The sequence below is a fragment of the Pteropus alecto genome, unplaced genomic scaffold (genome assembly GCF_000325575.1).
Source record: "Pteropus alecto unplaced genomic scaffold, ASM32557v1 scaffold111, whole genome shotgun sequence".
NCBI lineage: Eukaryota > Metazoa > Chordata > Mammalia > Chiroptera > Pteropodidae > Pteropus > Pteropus alecto.
The window spans coordinates 2641419-2666961 of NW_006431915.1; the positions used below are offsets into that span (position 1 = coordinate 2641419).

The following is a 25543-nucleotide window of genomic DNA, read 5'->3' on the forward strand; positions in this document are numbered from 1 at the left end:
GAGAATTAAAGTTTTTAATCTATAATGTACTGAGCAAACTGGCAGTTGCTTTTATACTAATCATCATAATCCCAATAAACGGAGGTGACTCTCCTTGAGCTGGCCATCTAGAGCCATGTAAAGTTAAGAAGTGCTGAGACCAGACCAGCCCCACAGCTCCAGACTCTCCTTGCAGACCAGGTGGAGCAGCTCCTTGTGCCCCCTGGACTTCCTGTATCCAGAAGGGGCGTCAGGGTTATTGACAAGTCTGCAACATTTGATGACACAAGCAGCCCTTCCGAGCCCTGCCACAGGATTCTGGTGGCGGTGGCTTCCCTCTGGCACTCCTACTCAGGAGAAGCATCCAAATCTTCCAGGGAACCTCTTCCTCAACTTGTAACCCTTTCTTTTTCCCCCCAGTGGAATTTTGGAGTCGTGCTGTAGTACTGGCACCAGGCATGACTTCCTGTATGTCATTAGGTTTATTCTGATTGAGCAAACACTAGGAAGAACCATGTTCATGTAACTAGAGCCAGTAAAAAAATTAGAGACAAATGATCTTTTCAAATACAGTTCTCTGTATAGATCATCTTTCCTTAATAGTCTGCGCAGGGATGTTGAACCCCTGCATATGAGGTGGGGCATGAGAGCGGCTGTCGGGTGCAGGCCCAAATCCAGGAAATACCACCCACATCTCGTAGGCCATGAAATGCCCAGCCTGTGCCGCCTTAGGCAGCGGTCCTGACAGTGTCCATATTGCACGTGAGCATGCTAAGAGAAATCATTTCCCTTCTCTGGGCCTCAATTTCTAATATGTAAAATAGTAATGATGCCTATTTTATGGGGTGGTTATGTCAAGGATCAAATGAGGTAACATACAGAAATGCTTTCATATTCTAAATTACTGTAGAAATTTTAGATGTTATTAAAGTAGCATAGTAGAAGCAAATTTCTTGTCAGTTTATGATAATTTGTCATCAGAGATTGATGAGGATTTTCTTTCTTTTTTTTTTTTTTTTTTAATGAAAAAGGAAAGAAATTTCGTATCTCTCCTTGGAAGCTGAATGAACTCTCTTTACGTCGTTAAGCTGTTTCTTGGAAGTGTAAAATAATGCATTGTTTGGAAAGTGATACTTAATCTGGAGTCCTGTTCATCTAAACTTATTTGAACTTTGGGGCTTAATTAAAACCACCCACACATGAAACTCCTTAGCTCTTGATGCCGTAACAGGCTGGTGTAAGGCATGGAGAAGCCTTACACCAGTGTCAGACATCGTTATTATTGTTATTATTGGCATTAATCAATATACATTTTAAATTAATAACTTTTACTGAGTATCTTCTGAGTGAGTACTTTACAAACATCATCTTGTTTTATTTAACCCACGTAACAATCTCATGAGACAGGAACTTTCATGACTAGCTCCCTACTGTTTTGGAGGGGAGGAAATGATAAGCGGACATTTATTTGGTCCTGTCCAAAAATGTCCACTGATATATTTGGTCATGCCAAAAGTTCCTTGAACTCTGGTCCTGTCCAAATTGTCCACACTTAGAAAACGTCCCTAGGTTCAAATAGTCCATTATGTGTATACTTTTGGTGTAAAGGGTTAATACATAAAAAATACTGTCATGTGTTATTGGCCCAGTAATTGTGTTGTGGCTGTATTGCCAATAATCCTTCTAGCCTCGGTAGCCTAGCTGGTCATGGCACATGAGGTTAGGTAGATGAGTCAGGGTTTGAATCTTGCAGAAGAGCAGGATTTAAATATCAAGGACTTTTTGGTATGAACCAAATATCTCCATGGACATTTTGAACAGACCAAAAATCAAAAACATTTTGGCATGGACCAAGTATCTCAGTGGATGTTTTGGATAGGACCAAATGTCCTGCAAAGAAGAAGAGGAAAAAAGGCTTAAGAAAGGACACAGTTACCACCTGGCAGAGTTAGGCTTACAGTGCACATCAGCCTGACTCCCAGCCTCTGAATACTATGTCATACTGTTTCTCTAAACCTCCATTCTTAAATGTGTTATTTTTCTCTTGGGAGGTCTTTAAAAAGGGGGCTATGTGAGCCCCAGGAAAGTGCTCTATGTTTTAAATATTAGAACCATTTCTTGGATAGGACCTTCTGCAGTTTTATTCCTGCAACTGTCAGTCTTAGCCTCCAAATCTCTTAAAAGAACTAGTATGCCAACTTATATTTCCTTACCATACTTTTCTCAGACTGCTAGGAATCTGTGTTCTGCCGTCAGCATTTTATTATTGAAACCACTCTGATGGCATGGTCTCCTGTTGGCGAACCCCAGTGACATGCTCTCTGGGAAGGAGTCATTCCTTGCTTGTTTACATCTCCTGCCGCCTCCTTTTTCTCCCTCACCCCTCTGGAATCCCTTGCAATGTGACTGGCCCCCCACCATTTTAACGGCTTTCACAATGCTTGACAGCGACTCCAGACAAACAAGACCATGGCCTCTCCTCCTGCCTCATCCTTTTCCCCCTCCCCCCATGGCATTTAAAACTGCTGATCTTCCTCCCAGGGAAATTCTCTTCCCTTGGTTTTGAGCTTCCTGTGTGTTTCAGGCTCTCTTCTGGCCTCTCTGGTAATACCTTTGCTTCCCCTGTTTTCCCCACTTTTCCTCTAGCTGCTATCATATAGACCATGGTCTGGTCCTCAGTCCTCTCCTCTGCCATCTCTGCCTTCACAAACACATGGAGTCAATGCTCACTCTTCTAATGAAGCTGCCAAAATCTCAGTCTCCAGCCTTAACCTTGCAGGTTAAGCCCAGACCCTCTTTTCCATCCACCTGAGGCCTCACCCAGCCTTTACCTAAAAGGTTCTAAAATGCAACTCATTAACTTCCTCCCAGACTTGCCCTTCAGTCAGGGCTTAAGGAACCCAGCTGGGAACCTCTGCATCTTCAGGTCTTCTTGCACCCACCTTCCATCCGCCAGTCAGTTGCCCATTCAGTCCTGTTGTTTCCATCTCCTACCTCTCTCTCACATTCACCCCACTTCCTTCCCATCTCCATCTCTTACCTGAGCCATTACCACATCCATCCCACCTGCAAACTCCTCCTTTGACTCTCTAAGCAAGGTTAAGAGACATATCTTTATCCTAATCAAGAATCTTTAACGGCTTTACATGGCTTGTCAAAAAAAATTCCCACTCAACATTCTCCATGCCCATCCTCCAGCTGCCCCTCCTTTACTCCGTTTCCACATGTCCAGACCCTACCTGTCTTTGAAAGCCACATGCAAGTCCTTTCACTTCCATGATGTTTCTTATGATACCCCCTGATGTAAGTCAGCTCTCCCTCTGAAACACCGTGGTGCCGTGCCCTATCTCTCTTGGGGACATGTCCATTCTGCCAACTTCATAATATTACCAGAAAGGAAGCTCATTAGGGTTTTTCTCCTGTTCATCTTTATATCCTAAACTCCTGGCACAGGGCCACTTCCTTCCTAGAGTAGATGTCCTATAAATGTATAAGTGAGTTGTGTCCTGTAAATAGTCATTATAATACTTTAAAGCAGTAAATCAAGATTTGAAATTTTTTTTCTGACTCTAGAGTCTCATTGTCTTCTGGCCTCTCTGCTGACAACAGATAGAGATACCTGTGGATATTTGCTCTTTTCTTTGAGCACTTACTCATTTTCGTGTGTGCTGTAGTCATCTCCCCTGACATCCTAAGAGCTCTCGAAATCTGAGAGATTGGGTGATCTTTGTATCTGTCAAATACATCATACGCAGTAGATAAAACATTTGTCATGATTAAACAAACCATTTTTAAAAAGCTAATGAATCCAGAAGAATATTGAATCACTTTACAAAAAAGTATTTTGGCCATTGAGTTGAGTCTAAATAAGCCCAAGAAATATGTGTTAAGTGTCCTTGGTTTGACACATGTGTGTGAAGGCTAAGGAGTAAAATACAGATACAGAAACCTTTTGGATGTTGCTGAGACCCTGTATTTGGAAAACAGCACAGGATCTTGGCTGATGCCTATACATTTTTGGTGTTTGCCAGCATGTGGACCTACCACTTAGCTTCCTATGCTTCCTTGATTTTTTTTTTTTTTTTTTGCATACGAAGGATTGGTAGGGAGCAGACAAGGTAGCCTACAGAGTTTCCACCCTTTCTTCCCTTAGGTGGGGCCATAATCTATTCCAGATGTAAGTGTAGCGCATTCAATAGAAACAGCAGGAACTGAATTTCAAATGAACGATTTCAACCTGCTAGCAAATCCAGAGGAAAAATATACTACATTGGTGTTTTCTACTTAGCAAGATGAAGTATGAAATCGTAGGCTGCTGATATTCCATTATCAATGGGGAATGTGCTGCTAGTTGGTTTTTCTCACAGTGGGAATGCATTTATACTGAGCTGCCTTTCCCATCTGAGAGAGCATTGGTCAAGGCTATGGGTGCAATTTATAGACACAGAATAGGTAAAAATGTGAGGCCTCTATCTCACCTGATTCTTGCTTAAAACCCTCCAGTGGCTGTCTACTTTGCCTTCAGAATAATAAATTCCAAGCTCAGCACAGAAAGCTGTTATCAGGCCCCACATTTCTCTCTGGGATCATGCAGCCATGCTGAGGCCCTGTTTTAATAGAATCTTGCTGTCTCACACTCCAGGCTTTGCCATTCCTTCTTCCTGGAATGCCCTTCTGCACTTATTTTTGCCCTTCCTCATTATTCCATTCACTTGGCTAATTCCTCCTCATCCTCAAAAACTTGAATCTCGTATCCCCCAGAAGCTTTCCTAACTCTTCCTGTCTGGCCGAGGGGCTCCTTTTTGCTCCCGCAGACTTTCGAGCTCTCTTCAGTGTCATAGCACTGATCATACTCTGCTGTAACTCTTATCTTTCTATCTCCCTCAAGATCATCAGCTTCTTGAAGGCAGAGGCTCTCATTCTATTTTTAGGTTCCCACAGCATGGCAGGTCACCTTGCATGCCAGAGGCACTCAAACAAGTTATTCAAGGGAATGAATTTAGTCTTAAAGTGTTGACGTTTACGGGGCTACACACGGGCCATGACACTTAAAAGTCTGAGACAGGTAGATGCATGATGGCAGGTCTAAGGCACAGACCCTAAAGTTTTTCATATTGAGTGTTGGCAGAATTCTTCATGCCCAGCTTTGCCTTTCCAAGAAAGTTCAAATGCCCTCACCAGTCATGAAATAAAAACCCAAAAGTTCATGCAAGCTGAGAAGTTCGAGACAAAATCCCTCATAGGGAGTGGAGAGAACCAATGAACCAATATATATCTGCTACAGATCAGGTGGCAAGAAGTGCTGTCAGGAGGAAGAGAACAAAGTAAAGGGGAGGAAAGGACAGTGTCAGGTCGGTGGTTTGGGAGAGGATCAGTGATGATGGGGATGGTCGCCACACCTCTCAGTAGGATACCCGAGGCCCTCACTCAAAGCTGGAGATGACTTTGAAAAAAAATTAAAAGGAAATAGACCCCAGAATGTTTGCCAGGAAAGCCTGTCAAGTTTGGGAATTAAATTTGCTCTAACAAGCCTTTTTATAGCAAGTTGATTTGTGACCATTGTTATCCAAAAAAATGGGGGTGAATCATTGCGGCTGTGGTATTATTCAGGTTGAGCCCTGCCTTTGAGCTGAATCCAGACCCCACAGTCAGTCCCTTCTCCATTGCAGCCATCTCCACCTACGCCGGCAGGTCGTTGCCAGAAGTAGCAGTGCAATTGGCTTTGCCCAGAATGAATCAGCCAAAAACAAACTGCTGAGCACCTACCGCATGCCCGGAGCTGGGAGGAACGTTCATTACAACTGTTTAGAGTAGTGTAAGAGAAGCCCATGCCACTCCATCCTGCAATCCAACTAAGGAAACCAGATTCTTTCATCTGTAGAAAACATAAACACTAAAAGGCAATTTATAATTCAGTGCAAGGTTTTATGATGTAGGCTTTATTAGTTGTGGAACTGAGGCCCTTAAAGCATTCTGTATGTGCCAGGCACTGTACTCCACATCCTGGTCTCCTGTACTCTCCACAGCACCCTGGGAAATTGCCAGTGGTATCATCTCTATTTTACAAATCAGGAACCGGAGGTCCGCTTAACAGAGAGTCTCCACAGGGTTAGAAAGAGGCTCATGTGCGTGCTCTGGGTAGCTAAGAAATTGCCTGTTTTTGCGTTGCTCCCTCGGTTTCCCCATCTGTACAATGGGAAGTCATATTTCCCATTTCATAAGTTCGTGGTGAAGATCAGTGAGTGACCTTGTAAAAAGCACCTGACACAATTGCCAGGCATAGACCTGGCACAGACAGCAAAAGGTGAACCTGGGTCTCACTACCAGATCCCTCTGGCTTCGTGGAAGCTTACACCCTACACCTGAGCTCAGCATCACTGAGCAGTACACCTGAGGTGAGTTTGGAGTTGGTGAAAGAGCTATATCCTAAAAGAAGAACCTACTGCTTTAATGGTGATTAAAAATATAGCTTAACCCAGAGCCAGGATTTTCTTACACTGCATGAGAATAGGTGAAAAGAAAAGAAAAAAGGGTAAGGAACCCAGTGGGATTTGTTGGTTCAGAGACTCCTGCTGCTGGGGGACAATTTTAGAATAACTCAGCTTTGAAGTGTGGCTGTTCATTCTCATTCTATATCAACCATCACCTTTCTCACCTGATATCCGTGTTATCACTTAGAGCTTCCACGTGTATCCAAATATATGTGCTTACATTCAGATATATTCCTTCCTCTGGACTATCTAATCTTTTAAGAAATCTCTACAGTGGTTCCCTATCTGGGCTCTCACTACATTGCTCCTAGTGAGCCATACATTGTGATTTACTCCTTGAAGTCCGTAGGCATCTCCCCTCTGGTTGGGTCTTGAGGAGGAAGCACTGTGGCCCATGAGCTCCAAATACCATCTGAAGTTGCTAGCAAGCTCTCCCTGGTCGGGGCCAAGTTACTGATATAAAAGAGGCTTTTGTACTCAACATTTTTCATTGGATTTTCAGTGTGGTAAAGACATCTATACATCTAAACGAACAGCAGGAAACATTACTTTCTCATCACGCAATTCAAAAGAGTCACAGGTGAATTATGCATTTGGTATTGTAAGAGCTTCTCAATTAACAATGGCAGATGCCACCCAGAGTTTTCTCTTAAAAAATGTTAGAAAAAGCCTCCTTCTTCACCAACATTCATTCGTTTCTCTACAGATATCCAGCCTGTTCCAAGGAGGATTTTTAAGAACACACACTTTGAGTTCCAAACACCATTGAGTGCAAAAAGAATACCTACAATGTTTGCTAATGACTATGGCAGAAAAAGGACATGTTTTCGAAACTGGGGCATGCAGGCGCCCCAGGTTATGTTCCTATTTCTCCATTGACTGGCTGGGTGACATGAAGCCATCTCTGCTTTTCTGAGCTGCCACAAGTCTTTCTGCAGAATGGATAGTCTGTAAACTATATTGGGGTTGAGAGTGCATTCCTGACTAAGGAAAATTGGTAAAACATTTTATGCAGTGAGAATAGAGCGCTAAATATCTGAAAGTAACCCATGAATACCTTCTCATGGTACCTATTATACCTGTGCTTACCAAAGGGCACAGAATAGGAGAGAGAGAGAGGCATGTGGAAATATCTAAACTTGCTCCCAGATGCCTGATATAATCTGTTTCAGAGGTTAGACTTATAGCTGATTTAAGGTCAAAACCAGAAATTATGCTTTTGGCTTCTTTGGGTGGCCACTGATTATGAATTTTATTCCATTCAAATTCTCAAATGTTCCAGAAGCCATTCTCCAGGTAATTAAAAAAGACCCAGCTTGCTTCAGTAAAAGTAGGTCAGTGTTTCAGTGGGAATGCTTTATTAACCTCAGTGTCCAAAGAGAGAGGGACATTTGGCTAATTGGATTTTCTTTTTAAATGTGAGTTTTCCAGAGCACTTTTTTTCAGTTTGAACTCTTTTTGGATCTTTGTAATACCTTTATTGAGCACCCGTTTGGGGCCGGGCATTGAGCTAAGTTCTGGGGGATGTAAACTTAAAAAGTTATAGATGGATAGGTGGATGGATATCTTACTTTCAGAGAACACAGTCTGATGGAGGTAAAAGAAATTAACCCCAATGTAATGTAGCATGATGAGCACTACTGTGAGAGCCTGGGGGCAGGGAGCGGGCACTGAATAAGTACATCTAGAAAGATCAAGGAAGGTCTTCATAGTGATGGTAAATCTGAACTGAGTTCAGTTTTGAAAGATGATAAGAGTTTGCCAGGCTGAAAAGTAGAAGAAAGGCATTGCAAGAATGTGCAAAGATGCAGTAAAAAAAAAAAAAAAAAAAGCACACAGAGTGAATGTTAGGCAGTCAGCACAGCGTGGGAAGAGTGTGGTGTGGAGTGCGGATGGGTCTGGGACGATGGAGAGCCGGAGCACCAGGGTTCGGAGCTTGGGCTTTTTCCTGTAAGAAGGGGTGAATACCATGACCATATTTGCTTTTAGAAAAGAAAGGAAACTTAGGGGAGAAGAAACTTGAAAATAGAAAACCAGTTAGGAACAGTGTGCAGTGGAAGTTCACGAAGCAACCACAAGGGCCTGAACAAAAGCAGGGGCAGTGGAACAACACGTGGATTACAAAGTAAGCTTTTCAGTAGGTTAAACCAGTGGGGCTTTTTCACTCATCAACTGTGTAGAACGAAAGAGAGAAATGAGTCAAGGATTCGTTGTGATTTTGTTAACTGGGTGGTTGAAGGTGCCACTGGAAAATAAAATATGGAGAGATAAATGGGCTTGTCCCCAAATATAGGACCTAGTGGATTACAAGTCCAAGAATCCTTTTTGTCTTAGATGAGAGTTGCCTGGATTCCCTCAAAATATAAAGAGAGTGAGAACATGAAGCTTCAGGCAAAACAAAACAGGCCTTTGAGAGATGCTTTCAATGAATTTAAGAATAATGGGACACTAATCTCAAAAAGAGAAGCTTATCCATTTTTTTGCTGTGTTTTTGTCATTTCAAAGACTAATTTTTTGTTTGGTTTTGTTTTTATTCTCATCTATTCCCTGATCATATTTCAAGGTTTTGTTTTTACTCATCAGAATGACAGGAAGTTTTCAGTGTGTGTTTCCTTCAAGTTTGGCCTCAGCCTTATTTTCAGGATTAGGCGTTTGTTTTCCCATTTGCTTCCATGACAACCAAGCCCAGAATTCCTATATATAGTTATCCAGCATCCATTGTCTCCCTGGCCATTGTATCATAATCTTGTGCATCCAGGCCAGAGAACTCCACTGATGATAGAAGACAAGGAGGTGCCGGAGTCCTTGGCCTGGAGATTTTCAAGGCATAATCAAAAGAAGGAAATAAAATAACGGGCTGCCTCTAGAGATTTATGTTCTCCTTTAGACACTATCCAGAAGGAGTTCAAATGGCTTGTGTTCCATAGCTTAGTTTCTAATACAATTTTCTTTTTTTTTTTTGAATGGGCCATAGATAGAGAACATTTGAGACTCTTTGAAGGAAGTACTTGGAAAGTTGCATTGGTGATTTGTAGTTGGTGGTTTTCTTCTGCATGCATAATTCTACTTTGTTAATAGCACGAAGTGAACAGGTATCTTGAGAAAGAAAAGTTTAAATTGAGTTTCAAAGGAATTCAGATAGAACCTAAAAAATCTTTTTAAATAAGCAAACTAGCTGAGTCTGTGAATCATCTTGGCAACTCTATGCTACATACTGTTTTTATAACCTATAACGGATGGATGGATGGATGGATGGATGGATGGATGGATGGATGGATAGATGGATGGATGGCTAGGTGGATGGATGGGTGGGTGGATGGTTGGATGGGTGGATGGGTGGATGGATGTATGGATGGTGGGATGGATGGGGACGGACGGACGGACGGACGGACAGACAGACAGACAGACAGACAGATAGATAGATAGATAGATAGATAGAAAGGCAGACAGACAGGACTGGAGGTAAAAAAAAGCTGGCCACAAATTCAATCCAACAAACATTTTCTTCAATACCTTTCTTTATGAAAGGACCATAAGTCTCTGGCAATTTAAGCACATAAGGTACTGTTCCTATCAGTCTAAAATGTGAGCCCCACAAGGGCAACGATCCTGGCTGTTAGTTTTTTTTGTTTTGTTTTGTTTCCCACTGATGTATCCCAAATGCTTAGAAGTGTTCAGCACATAGAAGGCTCTTAAATATTTTCTGAATTAATATAAAATGGGGGCAAACAATAAGATAGATACAGTAGAAACTCTATTATTGGGTACAATCAAGACCAAGAGTTTCTCGGTTATATTGGAAAGTTTCTGAATGCAGGGAATCCTTTTTAAAAGGCCTTTAAGCATTTTATTTTCACTGAAACTCTAAATATGTTCATTCACCAGTTTTGTGATGTAGAGTCAAGCCTGTGACTTTGAGTTTGGGTCCTTTGATTGGATTTCCCCATTTATTCTCTTGCATAAACCACAGTCACCTACACTGCATCATGTGCTACTTCCAGTTTCCTTTTTTAAAAAAAATGGATAGATAGTTTAGACATCTGTGGAACAGTCTCAGAGCAGAGTCCTAGATTTTTATGTTCTCCTCAATCTCTTACAGTTAGTTGGTCTTGCCAAAACATCATTTGACAGTAATCTTTTTTAGCAACGTGACTTTATCAAGTCTTTCCAAAGCATAACTTTCATAGAAATGACACTTTTAATGCCTACATTTCATTGTTGTAGATAATATTAATTAAATCGAATAAGCTCAGTAACAAATATACCTGGTACAAGGAACTTTGGGAGCAAATACAACTGATTTTTGTTAGCATCAGCTCAACTGCTGGAAGCAGAAATGGATGGCCTGCTTGAGAGTGACCCACCCCATCAGCCCAGACACTGTCAGCACAGTCTTCTTGGGTCAAGATGTCTTAAGGTCGAAGACATCGATCTGACCGTGATGGTGGAGGTTGCTGGAGAAAGCGTGTGTGTGTGAAGTGAGTGCAATGAAATGAGGGCAAGAATCACGATGTGTGTGTTGCCAACACATGGAGGATTGCAGAATTCTGGCTGGATCGCTGGGGAAAATCTTCACAGAATAGGTGACATTTCAGCTGAGTTTGGAAGGCTGGGTAGGCATTTGTCAGACAAAAAGAAGAGGAAGAACACCAGGTAGCCCTGATCAAGGACTCCCAATGATGACATGTGTAGAGTGTCAAGGAATCGGGAACCTTGCCAGAAGTGTGAGACTGGAAACATGGGCCGGGACCAGACTGAAGAGCTATATATGTATATACCGAGATAAGGTGAAGAGACTTTAATCCTTGAGCCTTGGAGTATAATCATGTCATAATCATATAAGTGATATATTACACGTTGATGATGTGTATACTGACCAAGCTAGACTAGATCTCAGAGGAAGGAAGGCTGTTGGAGTTGGCCCAGAGGGATATGAGGACCTGGATGAACAGTGAGGAGGGAACAATGAGGACTGGAGAGGAAATGATTGGAGGTGGGTCATGACGTGTCTCTTAAGACACGGCACCTGGCTAAGAGCGCTGCCATGGAAAACGTCTGACATTTTGAAGGAGGAATCTCACAGTTGGAGCTTGAACAAAGTGGTGAGCCGTTCGCTAACATGCAGAATGCAAAGGGAGCGCGGGCAAAGATGATGTCAAAGTTTTCAGCATGGGGAGTGCGAGGAGTCTGTCAGACATAAAGCCCGAAAGAGCTTTTCAGCCTTAGACAGAGACTCAGATCACCTCAGAACTCACTGAGTTTCCATTTGCAGCAGGATTCTCTCGTCACCGTAGATACCTGGGTCACTGGCACACACATGGACATCTATTAGCAGTTGTATGATAGAAATTGCCTGCCATTCCCACATTCTCCTGGCTCTTAACTGAAGTATGTCTTTAGCTGCTCTCTTGTCACTACTAAGATGCCTTTCTCAAATTTTCTGCAATTTCTCAGCTAGAAAGAGTGGACTGTATTTCCACCATATTTGGGTCCCATCCCTAACCCCCATGCTTTGGCTATTTATAGTATTTATGGTTAAATTATCCACAGGTAATATTCTACTTCTTGTTCTTTATATCGCCAACCTTTAGTTACCAAATCATTTGCTTTTGCGAAGTAAATTACAATCCATGCATCATTTTGAACTTTCTGTGCTATTTTAGAAGTTGAAGATTTTAAATTCTCTCTTATGCAATCTGTCCCACCCTCTGATGTACACATTTTTTTTGTTTGTACTCATCCTCTTTTCCATTTAGGAATTAAGTCACTTTTTTTCATCATGATGAGAATGTAGTTGTTTAAGTCTGTTTATGACTTATGATAGAGATGTGGTGAATTGAACATTTAGGTATCTTTGCATCTAGTATTGATTTAATTAATTAACACACTAACTAATGCTAGTTACATTTATTAATGGACACTCAATGTTCTTTTGACACTCATATTTCCTCTGTCACCAAGTGCTATTGATTTTGCTTTCTTCTCCACTTAATAGATGCCTCTATTTTGTGTGTGTGTGTGTGTGTGTGTGTGTGTGTGTGTTGTATCACAATCAGTTATTTACATGTCTATCTGAGACTGTGAGTTGCTTGAGAGTAGTAACCAAGTCCTACTGTCCCAAAACAGGATAACAGGATGGGACATTGACTTAAGATGCTCCATAAATATTTGCTAAATAAATGGGTGTAATTTCATCCTTTGCCCTCTGGCCACCTCTAAAATCTGCCTGCCTAAAATCCTTTGTCTTTTCCTTTTCTTTTGATACTTGATGCACACTGACCAGAGAGCCTCTCTCCCAAGTCTGCACAGAAATCTAGCTCAAATATAATTAAGTGTGGTTGCTGGCACCAAGGCACTTCTGCTACTTTTTCACCTTCACTCACACCCTCTATGCGGCTACAGAAAATGGAGAATTGGTCCTCTTGTATGGCTTCCTTTTTGGATCACTCAGTGCATTTGGGGGCTGTCCTTGTGGTTCTCACAATTTACTGCCCAATTGATTCTTACTCTTCCTTGTGTCTTCCTTAATCTTGCAATAGCTAAACCCTCCCGTTACTGTTCATTTGTTCTCTTTGCCTCTTTCATTCCTTCAATCAATGACATGGAGAGGGCCTATATTTTCATACATAGCTCTGCTCTGCTGTCTCCCCTAGTAAATCTAAGTTCCTAGAAGGCACCCCTCATGTCTTCTTTAACTTTGAATTTGTAGAGCCAGCACATGGCCTGGTATTTAAGAGGGTGATGGCTAAACATTCAAGAAAGTTTCATTCTGTCATGCTTACTGTTCTTCCAGAGTTCACTTGTTTGTCCTTTGCCTTTGTAAAATCAAATTTCCCATGATTGTTTTGTGCTGGCTAATTTCTGGAGGGAAAAAAGAAGAAAAAAACCCTCAAACTGATACTTAGCTGGGTTTGGCTGGTATTCTGGAGAGCTGGAATTAGAGCGAGAAATTTCCCGTTTCTCTGGGAACATGACTAAGTGAGAGGGGTAGGAGGCCACATCTAGAACTCAGCCCTGCCCCTGGTTTGAAATCCTGAGCTATCCTAAATGCACTCATCTCCCATTTGCATTTATGTACCTTCCTTTTCCTGGCCAGTTGACCAAGCATCTACTACAGCATGCCATTTGAGCAGGTAGATTCCCAGTTTCGGATATTTCCAGTGCTTACCTGTGCAGCATGCTTACAGAAATGTCTCGTGTGTGTGTGTGTGTGTGTGTGTGTGTGTTAACATAAAGTATTTTGAAATTTTGAATTTTTTTCTTTCCCACAAATCTTACTGAATTATTTTTCCCATGTCCTCTAAAATGCTTTTTTTAGTGCTTTCCGTCATGGTCAGTTTAATGTTGTTTTCTATCTGTTCTGTTATCATTTTTATCTCTTCTAATGTTATTTTGTCAACTATTTCAGCCTTTCTGTCACCTTCTCCCTCTCCTCTCTGCTATGTATTTGTTGCTGGTAGAACACTTATATGTTATTTCCTGTTCTTCTGACTTGCATCATGGGACCCCAGAAGTCACCACTGAGTACAGATGCCTAATAGACAAGACTCAGCCTTTAGAGTCAGACAGACTTTTGTTCAGCTCCTACCTCTAGCTCTTAGTAGCTACATGACCAACCATTCTCAGCCTAGGCGACCTCGTCGGTAAAACTGGGATGAGAACCCACACTGCACACCATAGCTGTGAGAATTAATTGCTGGCTGCTTAGCAAATTCCACACCCACGCCTGTAAGCACTGTGACCATCCATGCTAAAATTCTGGTTTGATCCTGATTTTACAAAATATAATTATTTTCTGATTATAGATAATTTACGAAATATATAGCTATGTATATCTTAATTAAATTTATTTTATGACTATAATTACAATTTAATTTCTACAATTTTGACTTTGAATTCATCGAGCCAGCACATGGCCTAGCATTTAAGACGGCGTTGACTAAATGTTTGTAGATAAAGTCACAAGTCACAGAATGATTGTCTCTTCTGGGACTCGTGTCTCAGGGTTGGGTTAGGGATGTATGGACCAACCTCGTCTTTGTTGTTGATTCCATTGTGGATATTACTGGCTGTACAGGTGATAAAGACATAACTGTGTGACCTGCAGCTGAGTTCAGGGTCTCGCCCTGGGTTCACCCGCTGCTGTATTTTCCCCTAACCACAAGCCTGGCTCACAAAGCACAGAGTGTTTTTCCTTTCTTTTCCCTTAAATTCTTTTGGAATGAAAGAAAATAGTCTTTATGATCTTTAACTTAGATGACACACCCTTCACTACTAATGATCTGCTTGTCTTCTAACCTGGGCGCAAGACGACCCTCTTCCTGCTCTTCAGGCTGTGCTTGGCGAATAAACCAGAATTTTATGTAGCTTAGCAAGTGGGCTTTTTTAAGATCAGTGGAATCATACATGCTCACGTCTTTGTCACTTCAGTGCCCGAAGTGCTAAAATTCTTCATTATTCACAAACTCCAAGCAAGAGAGGAAGACAGAGAATGTGTCTTGGCACCAGAGAGGAAACTAAAGCTCTAGGAAGACCCCAAAAGTTATAACCTGGGCATTATTCCCAATGTATCATTAAGTGATGGGATGCGCTTATTTTTGTAAATAAACCTGTCTATCTGATTTTAACCAGGAGGTAAAAGGGAGTTTAGAACATGACTACACACGGCTGTCCTATTGCATTGCCATTTGAGGGGGCCAAGGACCCTCCCTCCCTTTCTTGGAATGCTTTCCCCATCACTTCTTGCATTTTTATTTCTTCATGTTTCACATAACCTATAAATACCGGCGTTAAAATGTAGAATTCGTTGTGTTGGAGATAAATGAAATAATAAGCACTTGACCCTAGAGACAAGAAGACCGTGTTAAGTCAAAAGAGACTCCCTCCCGTGGCGGGGGGTCTGTGTATGAGATTAGTGCATGTGTCAGGTGGGGAGCAGGTAAGGGAGGGGGAGACACATTCACCTGACTTATTGTCTGATTAGGACCCACTTTATAATTTTGCTCTAAATGGATGGAAGCTGTCAGGTGCCTCATGTCTGAAATGACTACCAGCACCCGTGCTAACCTGTGGGACTCACCGAGGTAGGTGCCATGTCTTGGAGGGAATTAGGCTGCTTGTAGAGAGAGAATTACTGGGGACATTTGTTCTGGTCTCTGGGTAGATTTATGGACAGTGGACAGTTCACGGGCAACAGGACCTAGCTTTGGCTTTGTCGGTCATGGACTTTCTGTTCTGAAGAGCTAAGAAGAAACCAGGACCAGCACTGCTGAGAGGCCAGGGGCTTGTTGGGGATGCTGGCACAGCAGTGCGACCCTGCAGCTACGGCCTGTGTTAACAAGAGAGGCGGAGTGTGTTTTGTGCTTCATCGTGCGTGCGTTTTAAGCAGAAACTGGTCTTGAGGGCTTAAATAGGAAACATCTTGAACAATCCATGAAATGGTAAACAAACCTGCTATTGAAAGAAAGAATGAGAAGTTGACAATTGCATTATTGTGATCCTGAGTGGGTTCATCAGCTAAGGTCGAGGAATAAAGAAAAAGGAGATAAAAGAACCGGGTAGAATGAATTCACTTGTGTCTTTCCTTTTCTTCCTTTGTCTTCACTTTACACCTGGTAATGAACCCAGGGAGGCTCGGAGGTATTGTTCAAGTTTCTTTTTGTTTTATATTTTTGTGTGTGGCAGGTTTGTTTACAATTTCCAAAGGGGTTTTTCTCAATCTTGAGAAATATGAATTGAGGAAGGGGAGGAGGAGAACAAGAAGGGATGGTATTTTAGTATTTCAAAGGTAGGAGGTGGCCCTCCAATAAGGGAGGCTGCTCTGATTTTGATTTTCTTTTTGAAGATGCCGACGGGATGGATGGTACTAGTTTCATCAAATATGGGTTTTACAGAATTCCTCCATGTCCTGCCTGGGGAAATCACGCTTTGGAAAATTACGTGTCCATCAAATCAGGCGGAGGCTGGTACAATTCCTATCCCCTTTCCCCCCTGATTTTTGAAAGGCTTAAGAAAAGAGCCCTTTGTTTTCTTTTCAAGGAAAGTTACACTGAAATTCATCCGTGTGGTATTCATGGATTTCGTCTGTGTCATTCATAGGCAGCTGTAGGTTACACAGGACGTTGTCGAATTCCTAACCTGAACATTCAAAGCAGCACATTGGGAAAAGTTCAAGACCTTTCTTTCACTTTCTCTTTCTCTTTTTAAAAGATAAATTTTTTTTTTCTTAATGTAAAAAACTCACATTTCTGCTCCCATCTAGATCCGGCTTCTCCACCACATTCCACGGACGCTTCTCAGGGTCGAGATCAGTACCTGTCACTTCCGACATTTTCCTCCAAATTGCAAACTTTAAAATATGGTTCAGGGAAACTCGTTGAGAATTTTATTTTGATGAGATTTGTGAATAAATCTCCATCTTAATGCTGAGTAAGCTTTAAACATCCATTCCAGGAGAACACTATTGGATTTTTATATTTTAAAATTTAAATCACTTGACTGTGAAGGTATAAAACATTTTTATATTTGTGAGTGCCCCGTGCTTGAGCACTTCTGTTAAAGACTTTTTTTTTTTTTAGCCTGCTTTTCAATTTTTTGGCTTGAATAATTCTGGGCTGCAAAGGAGGAGATACTGCTTCATCTACTTTCCTTTCTCATGTTAACTCCCGTGTTCATTATGCAAGTTTATTTATCTCACCTACAAGGGCTGGTATTCTGTGGCAGCCTGTTGCCACTGCTGCAATTTCCTTGAAAAAAAAAAAACAGTTTATTCTCTTCCTCTACTTTGAAAACTTTAACCTCAGAATTTTATTTTTAAATGCTATATGAGCCATCAAAGTCAGATTAAAGGAAGTGACACTTCCTCCCTACCTGCCTTTCCCCAGATAAGCGTTGTAGAATGCAAATGAAGGTGAAAGAGGGGCTTGTAGCCATCCTTGTAAAAAGAAAAAAAAAAGTACTCAAAACAAATGTCAGGGGTTTCATGCGTCAAACCTCCACCGTGTTCTCTGTGTCCTGTGTCATTTCCCCGCCCCCATCTGTCCACAGACTCATCCTACTCAGAACCTCCAGATGTTCAGCAGCAGTTGAACCACTATCAGTCTGCTGCTCTGGCGAGGAACAACAGCCGTCTTAGCCCTGTTTCTGTTTCTGGAGCTGCTGGGGGCGCCGAACAGAAAACCGAAGCTGTTCTTCACTGCGAATTCTGTGAATTCTCCTCTGGCTACATCCAGAGCATCAGGCGCCATTACAGGGACAAGCATGGCGGGAAGAAGCTCTTCAAGTGCAAAGACTGCTCCTTTTACACAGGCTTTAAGTAAGTGCATGAAGAACAGCCTCTAAAAACAAGGTGGCTGCCCCTGCTCCACCCCTCACTTCAATTCTTTTCTAATACTCTCCTACCTAGAGCTCAGGGGAGGCCCTGCCCGTGGGATGATACAGGGGTGGGATCCAGTCTTTGCAAAAAGAGTCTATCTAATTCCAGAAGACGGCTTTGAGCTTTGTGGAAGGGACAAAGAGCTATATCAGAAAAAAATGAGTTGAAAAGTCAGAGGAAATGGGCATCCAAACAGTGTGAGATCATGGCAGAGGCTTTCCCTGACCCAGCCCGTGAAGCAATGAGTGTTTTCCCTTCAGAGCACTATCCCTCTTTCCTTTTAATTTGTCTTTGGGGAAAAAAAAAAATATGTTCTTGAAAGCAGTCAGAGTCAAGGGAGAACATCCAGCAATAGCGACTTCTCTGCTACCCTTGTGGGAAATTCTTATTTCTTAAGATCATATTATTGAGAGAAACCCAGAGAATCAAGACTCCAACACACTGAAAACTAAACTTGAGCAACAGTAGAGAGATGGTTCAAATCTAGAAAAAGATAATCCAAAGTCACCTTTGCACCTGTGTGTGACAGAATCAGTGGACTCAAAGGATGGAGTGCTTCTTATCGCTTCATCTAAACTGCTGTGATTTAATCGCATCCTGTGAGATACTGTTTAGGTTAGTGGTTCTGAGTGGAGAACGTGGAGCCTAACTGCCTGGCTTTGAATCCCAGCTTTGCCATTTACTGGCTGTGTGACTTTGGACGAGTTGCTAAGCCTCCCTGTGTCTCTAGTTTCTTATCTGTAAAATAAAAATAATAATAGTACCTACCTCACAGGGCTCTTGTGAAGAATAAATGAATCAATGTATCTAAAATGCTTAGAATAGTACCTGGCACAAAGGAAACACGAATAAGTATTATATCAAAGATAAAAAAACTAAAAAACAATAACATTAGATGCTATGTTATAGATGTAAAGCTATTATTACCTGCTTCTATTGCAATCAGGACCTGAGCCTTGAGGCCACTCACGTTAGTAAAAATAGGCTTTGTGTCCAAAGAAAAAGATAAATTAGAAGAACAAGTCTCTTCTCCACCAAATTCTTAGTTGCTGGGATTTGATGGAAAATGGGTTATATCTCTGGCTATTAATTTGGCTCAGTTGTTTTCCAGATAAATACGTATGTGATCTTAGAACTGAGGAAAGGCTGTAAGCACCTAGATAATGAGGACCCACTAACAGGTGTACATGTTTCCCCAGAGAAAAGCGTTTGGGTTAATAAGAAGGGGACTTGCCCATTAAACTCTCGGTTTCATCCATTTTCATGAGACATTTAAGGTTTTGTAAATTTTGAACTATTGAAAAGGGTGGAGGGAGAGGCAACAGTACCCTTCCGCCTTCCAGCTGTTGTATAGCTCTGAGTTTAGTTCACCTGATCGTCAGCCATCATAACTTTCTAACCTCATTGCTCTTTCCCCCTGACCTGTGAAGTCACACAGGCAGGTGGTAAATCAACCTAGCTTTAAAACAGTCTCTCTTCTTCCAAGCATGATGAGAAATATGTTCTTGTAGGGATTTTATTGTCATACTTTTAATAGGCAGTTTCTAATTTTCAAGAACAAAATGTTTGGCAGACTCATAGAAACAGAGACCAAAGGGATGGTTGTTGGTGGGGGTGGGGTGGGGGATGGGTGAAAAAGGTGAAGGAGAATATAGTCAGTAATATTGTGATGCATTCGCATGGTGACAGAGGATTACTAGAATTAGCGGGTGATCTCATTGTAAGGTATAAAAATGTCAAATCACTATATTGTACACCTAAAACTAACATAACTAATATATGTATACCAATTATACTTTAAAAAATAAAGAATAAAGTATTTGGGGGAATCCATTTCTTTTCATACTAAGCCTTGAATTCAGCCAAGTGGCAACATTTCCCAAAAGGAGTGCCCGCTGCATGAGTGTTCAGTTACCGCGCGAGTGACCTAGGAACGCGTGGGCAGCAAACGTCATTAACAATTCTGGTTTTGGCCCCTCGAGCAGTGGTATCGCACCCGGAGGCTCTGTGCTAGGGTTGCCAGCAGCGCATTGTGAGTGAAATGATCCCTCGTCACACTCACCGCCTGTCTCCCCCAACTCTCCCCTAGATCTGCTTTTACTATGCACGTGGAAGCCGGGCATTCAGCAGTTCCGGAGGAGGGCCCCAAAGACCTTCGCTGTCCTCTCTGCCTCTACCACACCAAATACAAACGCAACATGATTGACCACATCGTGCTGCACCGAGGTAACTTTGCAGCCCAGCTTTCTTGGCGTGCGGGCGGAGGATGGTATTATGGGGACACGCTCTCAAAGGTGGCAGTGGCACCTTGGCCCTGGTCCCTTGTTCCTCACCTTATCTCCAGGCAAGAAGTCACAGTGATAACCACAGTGACAGTCAACAGGATAAAAACACCTTCCAGAGAGTTTTCTCCACCTGGAGGGGGGGAGGCAAAGGTGATGGATTCTGCCATGAGCACTTCTGTAGGTTCCCAGCGTGGGGGATTTTTATATTCTGAGTCCTCTGCTCTCATAACCTTGCTAAGGAAGGGGTGAGTGAGAAAGAGAATGCATAGCTGAAGATTCATTCTAAAATGTGAAGAGCTCTATGTGATAAGCAATTCTTTGGAGGAAAACCAAAATGATGATTTCCAAAGCAGATTGTAGAATTTTCCCTGAAATGGACGGAGAGAGAAAATTCTTAAAAATAAAAGTGGCCTGATATATATTAGAAAACCCATAGGCTTCGGACTTAAATTCTGGTTTCAAAGCCTCCTGTGTTGAACCTCTCTTTTATCTGTGAAAAGAGATGGCGATTATGCCTGTGAAATAACATGTAAAGTGTCTAGTGTGTTCCCTAATGAATGCATATTGGCTGTTTCATAAATGTTGGTTCCCGTTGATAAACAGGGATCCTTCTTCTTTTAAGTTCTTTTTTGTTTTTGTTTTTGTTTTTGAGTTGAGTTTACTCTTGGCCAATTAAAACACTGTTAAACAACAGGCTTCTTCTGCATTGGAAGGAAAAAATCTGTTTACGTAAAAAAGTACTTTGTCCTGAAAAGAATCAAGCCAGACATGGATGGAAAAAGATTACTAGAACACCCATTGCCAATCTCTCTTACTGTTTCCATCTACTGTTCTTTCCATTTCTCCTTCGTTCCTTCCCTCCCTTCTGCCCTTCTTTTCTTCCTCTTCCTTTGCCTCTAACCTTGGAAAGCTTTTCAGTATCTGCCACATGTGCCTCCAAAGCAATGAGTATCTTCTGCAGTCCTGCTGAGATGTTGCTCACTCTGAAATGCTGGATATTAGGGAGCATTTTCAAAGGTTCGAACATTTCCGCAGAGCCACTGCCTTTGGCCCATGCTTTTTGTGACATATCTGCAGCAAAGTCTGTAGAAATGCTTACCACGGAGCATTCTCAGATTTCCCTCCTCCCCATGGCACTCTAATGAGACATAAGATCTTTGCTGGCTAGGACGTCCACCTGCAACTGGGAGAAGCAGTGTAGCAACATTTAGGCAGGAATTCTTGGCCCGAGTGGTCCCACCTGGTGTTCCGCCTCAGTCACCTGGCTTCTGGTACCCAAGCCCATGTGTCACGGTGGCTCTGTGCCCCCTCACAGCTTGGGGAGAGGCCATGAGCAGTGTTTCTGCCGAGCAAACAGAAATAGTGAGACCTCTCTTCTGTGGTTGATTCCTTCTCTTTTCCCATATTGCTGCCTGGCAGGATGAGAGCTGGATGGCTGGCTAATGAGCTCTATGACTTTCCTTCCCTGAGCTGAGAATTCAGGAGAGGGGGAGGCAAGGGAAGATTAAACACCAATGCCACGAACTCACCCTTAGGGCGCTACACTTGACAAAGTGCTTCTTACACACACAAAGTCACTCCCTCTTCCAGCAACACCCGGAGGATAATACTGTTACTTCTAGTCCTGCTTTGCATACATGAAACTTGAGGCTGAGGAAAACTACTTTTTCTTTAATTCTGTGTAGTTATTTGTGGTCATTTCACAAAGCATTTAAGGTGTCTTACTGATAATCGTACAGAACTATAGGATTCAAAACAAATGAGGAAATGGGGGCAAATGCAAAATAAGGAGAAACCAGTGGAAAGTTTATCCGAAAGGATGAGAAAGCTCACCAAGAGTTTGGGCCCTCGGTGTATGCCAGGAGGTGCTGCGCGTGTGTTAGCAGTGGGCTGCAGGTTGGCACCGAGGTCTCCCAGATACCATGGGAGAGAAGAAAGCAGAATCAGTTGGATTTAGAGTATTTGTTAGACTTTTGAAATTTTGTTCAGGAAATTTTCAGGAATCCTGGACACTGAAGCCTGAAAGGAATTTCTCCAGTGGGTTCTCCTGAAGAGGACCGCGGATGATATATAGTGCATATTGTCCCCTCCATAAATGCAGCGGTAAGTCCCACAGGGCCCAGAGCTGAAGCCGTTTAACCCAAGTCACCCAACCGGTAAGCGGTGAAGCTATGTGTCAACCCCAATCTTCTGATCCCCATCCGTCACGTGGCTCTAACATTTATTTGTAGATATAATTTATATATTAAAAGAAGCATACGAGTATATGAATGCTGCCCTCATCGGGGTCAGAAAGCACACAGGCTGGAATGAACATGAGCATTTGAGGGTTGGTGGTAATAACGGCAGCGTTAACAATGGTGGCGGGTGCTGTACTGAACGCTTTCCAGATGTCATTGTATGGAATTCTCACAAAACCCTCTGAAGCAGGTATTATGGTCACCCCCCGATAACAAGGGAAAATACAGGTTCGGAAGGACTGAGCATCTTACCTAAGGTAAATGACCTGGCGGGAATCTGAACCCAGGCTTATCTGACCCACAGCCCCCTTTAACCACTAGGCATCCCTGCCTCACCCTTGGGAAGGTGGTTGGTGTCACTCTATTGAGCGATCTAGTGACCGTGGCAGCTGGGCCTGGGGATGGAAGTATCTGTAGGGCTGATGGTCAGAGACAAGGCCCACCAAACCACAGATGGCAGGGTGCTTCAGGACAGCCGTGTCTGCCATCTGTGTCCTGGCCTGGCTTTGGTGTCCATCCCAACTCAAAATTGCAGCTCAGTGGGAAGCTGGTCTTGACAAGTCAAGAGACAGGGTTGGGTGTCTGCCTTGCGATTTCGAGTTGGGGCTGATCTCAAAGTAACAACATGGGGCTCTTTCTGCACCTGTGCCTTCCTTGCTCTGTGGGTGAATAAACATCTTTGGTCTCTAGGGACTGCAGTAAGAGATCTTTCTGAGGCCTTCTGAGAAAGGTGGAGGGGGTAGTCGTCAAACTGAGCTATGATAACCTTCAAAAGGCAGAAGAGATTTAAGCTGGGGTATATTAGTTTCCTGGGTGGCTTAAAACAACTAAATTGTATTCATTCTCTCACCATTCTGGAGCCTAGAGGTCTGAAATCAAGGTGTCATCAGGGCAATGCTCCCTCTGGAGGCTCTAGTAAGAATCCTTCCTTGGCTCTTCCTAGCTTCTGGTGGATCCCGACATTGCTTGCCATTCCTTGCCTTGTAACTACATCATTCCAATCTCCGCCTCCACCCGCACAGGCCTTCTTCCTCGTCTGGGTCTCTGTGTGCCTTCTCCTCTTCTTATAAGCACATTGGTCACTGGATTTGGTACCCGCCCTAATCCAGTATGACCTCACCTGGACTAATTACGTCTGCAAAGACATTATGTCTCAAGAGGTCACATTCTGAGGTTCTAGGTGGGCATACATTTTTGGGGGACACTATTTGACCCACTACTCGGGAAGAGGGATTTAACAAACCACTCATGTGAGTGGAAGCAAGACAGGGTTACAGAGGGGCATTAGACTGTCCTGAGGGGGGCCTGAAGGGAATAGGAGGCGAAGCTAGAAAAGTACGTTTCGGCCAGATTATGGAAGGTTCGGATACCAATACGGGAGTTTGAACTTCACTCAGTGGATAAATGGGAAGCCAGGGGACTGATGAGACACCTGACAAATACTAATTTAGCAAAGATTGGAGCAAAGGATTAGTAGACCCATCTCTTCGGGGAACTATGAACTTAGATGAGATCAACACTTGGTGATGTTGGCCATGAGGGAAATATGAAGCCCGGAGGCTTTTGTTTCAAGGAGAAAGTTGGTGGTAGGACTTTTGATAGGTTTTCATTCATGCAACAATATTTATTGAACACCTACTATATGCTAGCATTGTTTTAAGCTCTTGGGAAACAGCCATGGACAGTCAGACAAGGTTTGTGCACTGAAGGAACTTTAACTTTAATGGGAAGCAGAAGAATAAATAAAGAAATAGTTTCACGAATATGTTTCCATTGGATTTATCACCGTTGGAAGCAGGATGCCTTGTGCATATAGCTTTGCCTAAATGTACTTTGCAGACTTGCAGTGAACCTGAAAAATTTGGCACAGATTGAATTATAGGATGAAACATAGCTTTGCTAAATATTTATATTGTAATTATGGATCTATGTAATCACTAATACTGGTCTCCAGTTGATATATTAACTTAAAGTCTCTGTTTCCCAGCTGGTAACCCCAATACTAGCTTGGCTCACATCAAAACCTAATAACTTCTTACTGGGAGCTGTTGTGCTTCTGTTTATGTTTTTCTTTATGGTTATGTTTTGAGATGATTGTTTTGGTTTTTTTTTTTAGAAACTTGTTATTTTCCTAATGGCTTTCTGTTTCTCAGCCCTTATCACTGGTTTGGCTGAGAAGGAGTAATGGGTAGGTCTTTGGTTTGGCCCAAAGAGGGTCCGGGTCCTCCAGCATGATCACTTACCTACAAAGCTCGCGGGGGTGGATGACTTCCCAATCTCTCCCTGCTCCGTTCGGATTTGGCACGTTGTGGGAGGAAACCCATGTGTGTTGTGGTCTGCCTTTCAGGAAGAATTTTTACCTGGTGATTTGGACTCCATGGGGATGTGGTTTTCACTGTTTTCAGCAGAAGTGACCCCACTCCGTAGTTACAGTTCTGCAGATTTTTCCACAGAGTGCCACAGGAGCTTGACAGCACACACTCGTTGGCCCTCATTGCACCTTGGTACCCAAGTGCTTCAGTGAGCCGTTACTCTGAGGTCCTGCTTCTTGGGTTTTATGTCCAGCTGCAGCACCAAGCATCTTTTGAGTAGGAGGAGATGTGAGACACAATCTATCTTATAGTCGAACTGCTGAAGTCATAATATTTTTGCAGCCAGTGCTAGAAGCTGAGTCACAATGAGTGTGATTCAGACCTTGAATTTTTACCCAAGGTAATTTTGAGAGGTGTGAAGTCAAGAAAGACCCACAGTTGTTGCTGCCTCCATAGAAAAAAGCCCTGAGTGCTGAGCTTCTGTAGCCAAGACAGGGCTCAGTCCATACCTGGAAATGTTCCAGTCTCTACATCCTTCACTTGCCTCAATCATGAATAACCTCATTCAGAAAACGCAGTCAGTCATTTGCCTGCCTCTCAAAGTCTGTCTTGTTTTTTATCTTGGTCATGTTAGCCATATTTGTAGAAAGGAGAAAAAAGTTAACGTTTTCTAAAATGAATATCTTCATAGAAAAAAACCCATATAACTAAAAGACTTGCGACACTGATGATGTCTTAGTTTGGAAATGGGAAGTCTTGCATTTCAAAGTAAGCAAGCAGGGAAATTACCTTCTATCAAATCCAGAAGATATTTCAAAGAAATTCAGATAGAAATGGTTGCCTTAGACATCTGTAGCTTTCA

At 42.5% G+C, this 25543-nt stretch overlaps 1 protein-coding gene across 10 annotated transcripts in view; it reads left to right on the plus strand.

The window, feature by feature from the left end:
- The window catches only part of ZNF462 (zinc finger protein 462), a 130965-nt gene that overhangs the window by 79434 nt on the left and 25988 nt on the right, over window positions 1-25543 (plus strand). For 9 of the 10 annotated variants that reach the window (XR_001518130.2, XM_015599816.2, XM_015599808.2 and 6 more), the window contains 2 exons: window positions 17517-17784; window positions 19934-20070. Coding sequence is in view for 8 of the 10 variants with exons in the window: in XM_015599816.2 (XP_015455302.1) it covers window positions 17517-17784; window positions 19934-20070 (405 nt within the window). In the remaining 2 variants the exon portion in view is untranslated. Of the gene's footprint in view, window positions 1-17516; window positions 17785-19933; window positions 20071-22118; window positions 22233-25543 lie in introns of all 10 variants that reach the window. The other variant, XR_001518133.2, reaches the window with a different exon arrangement.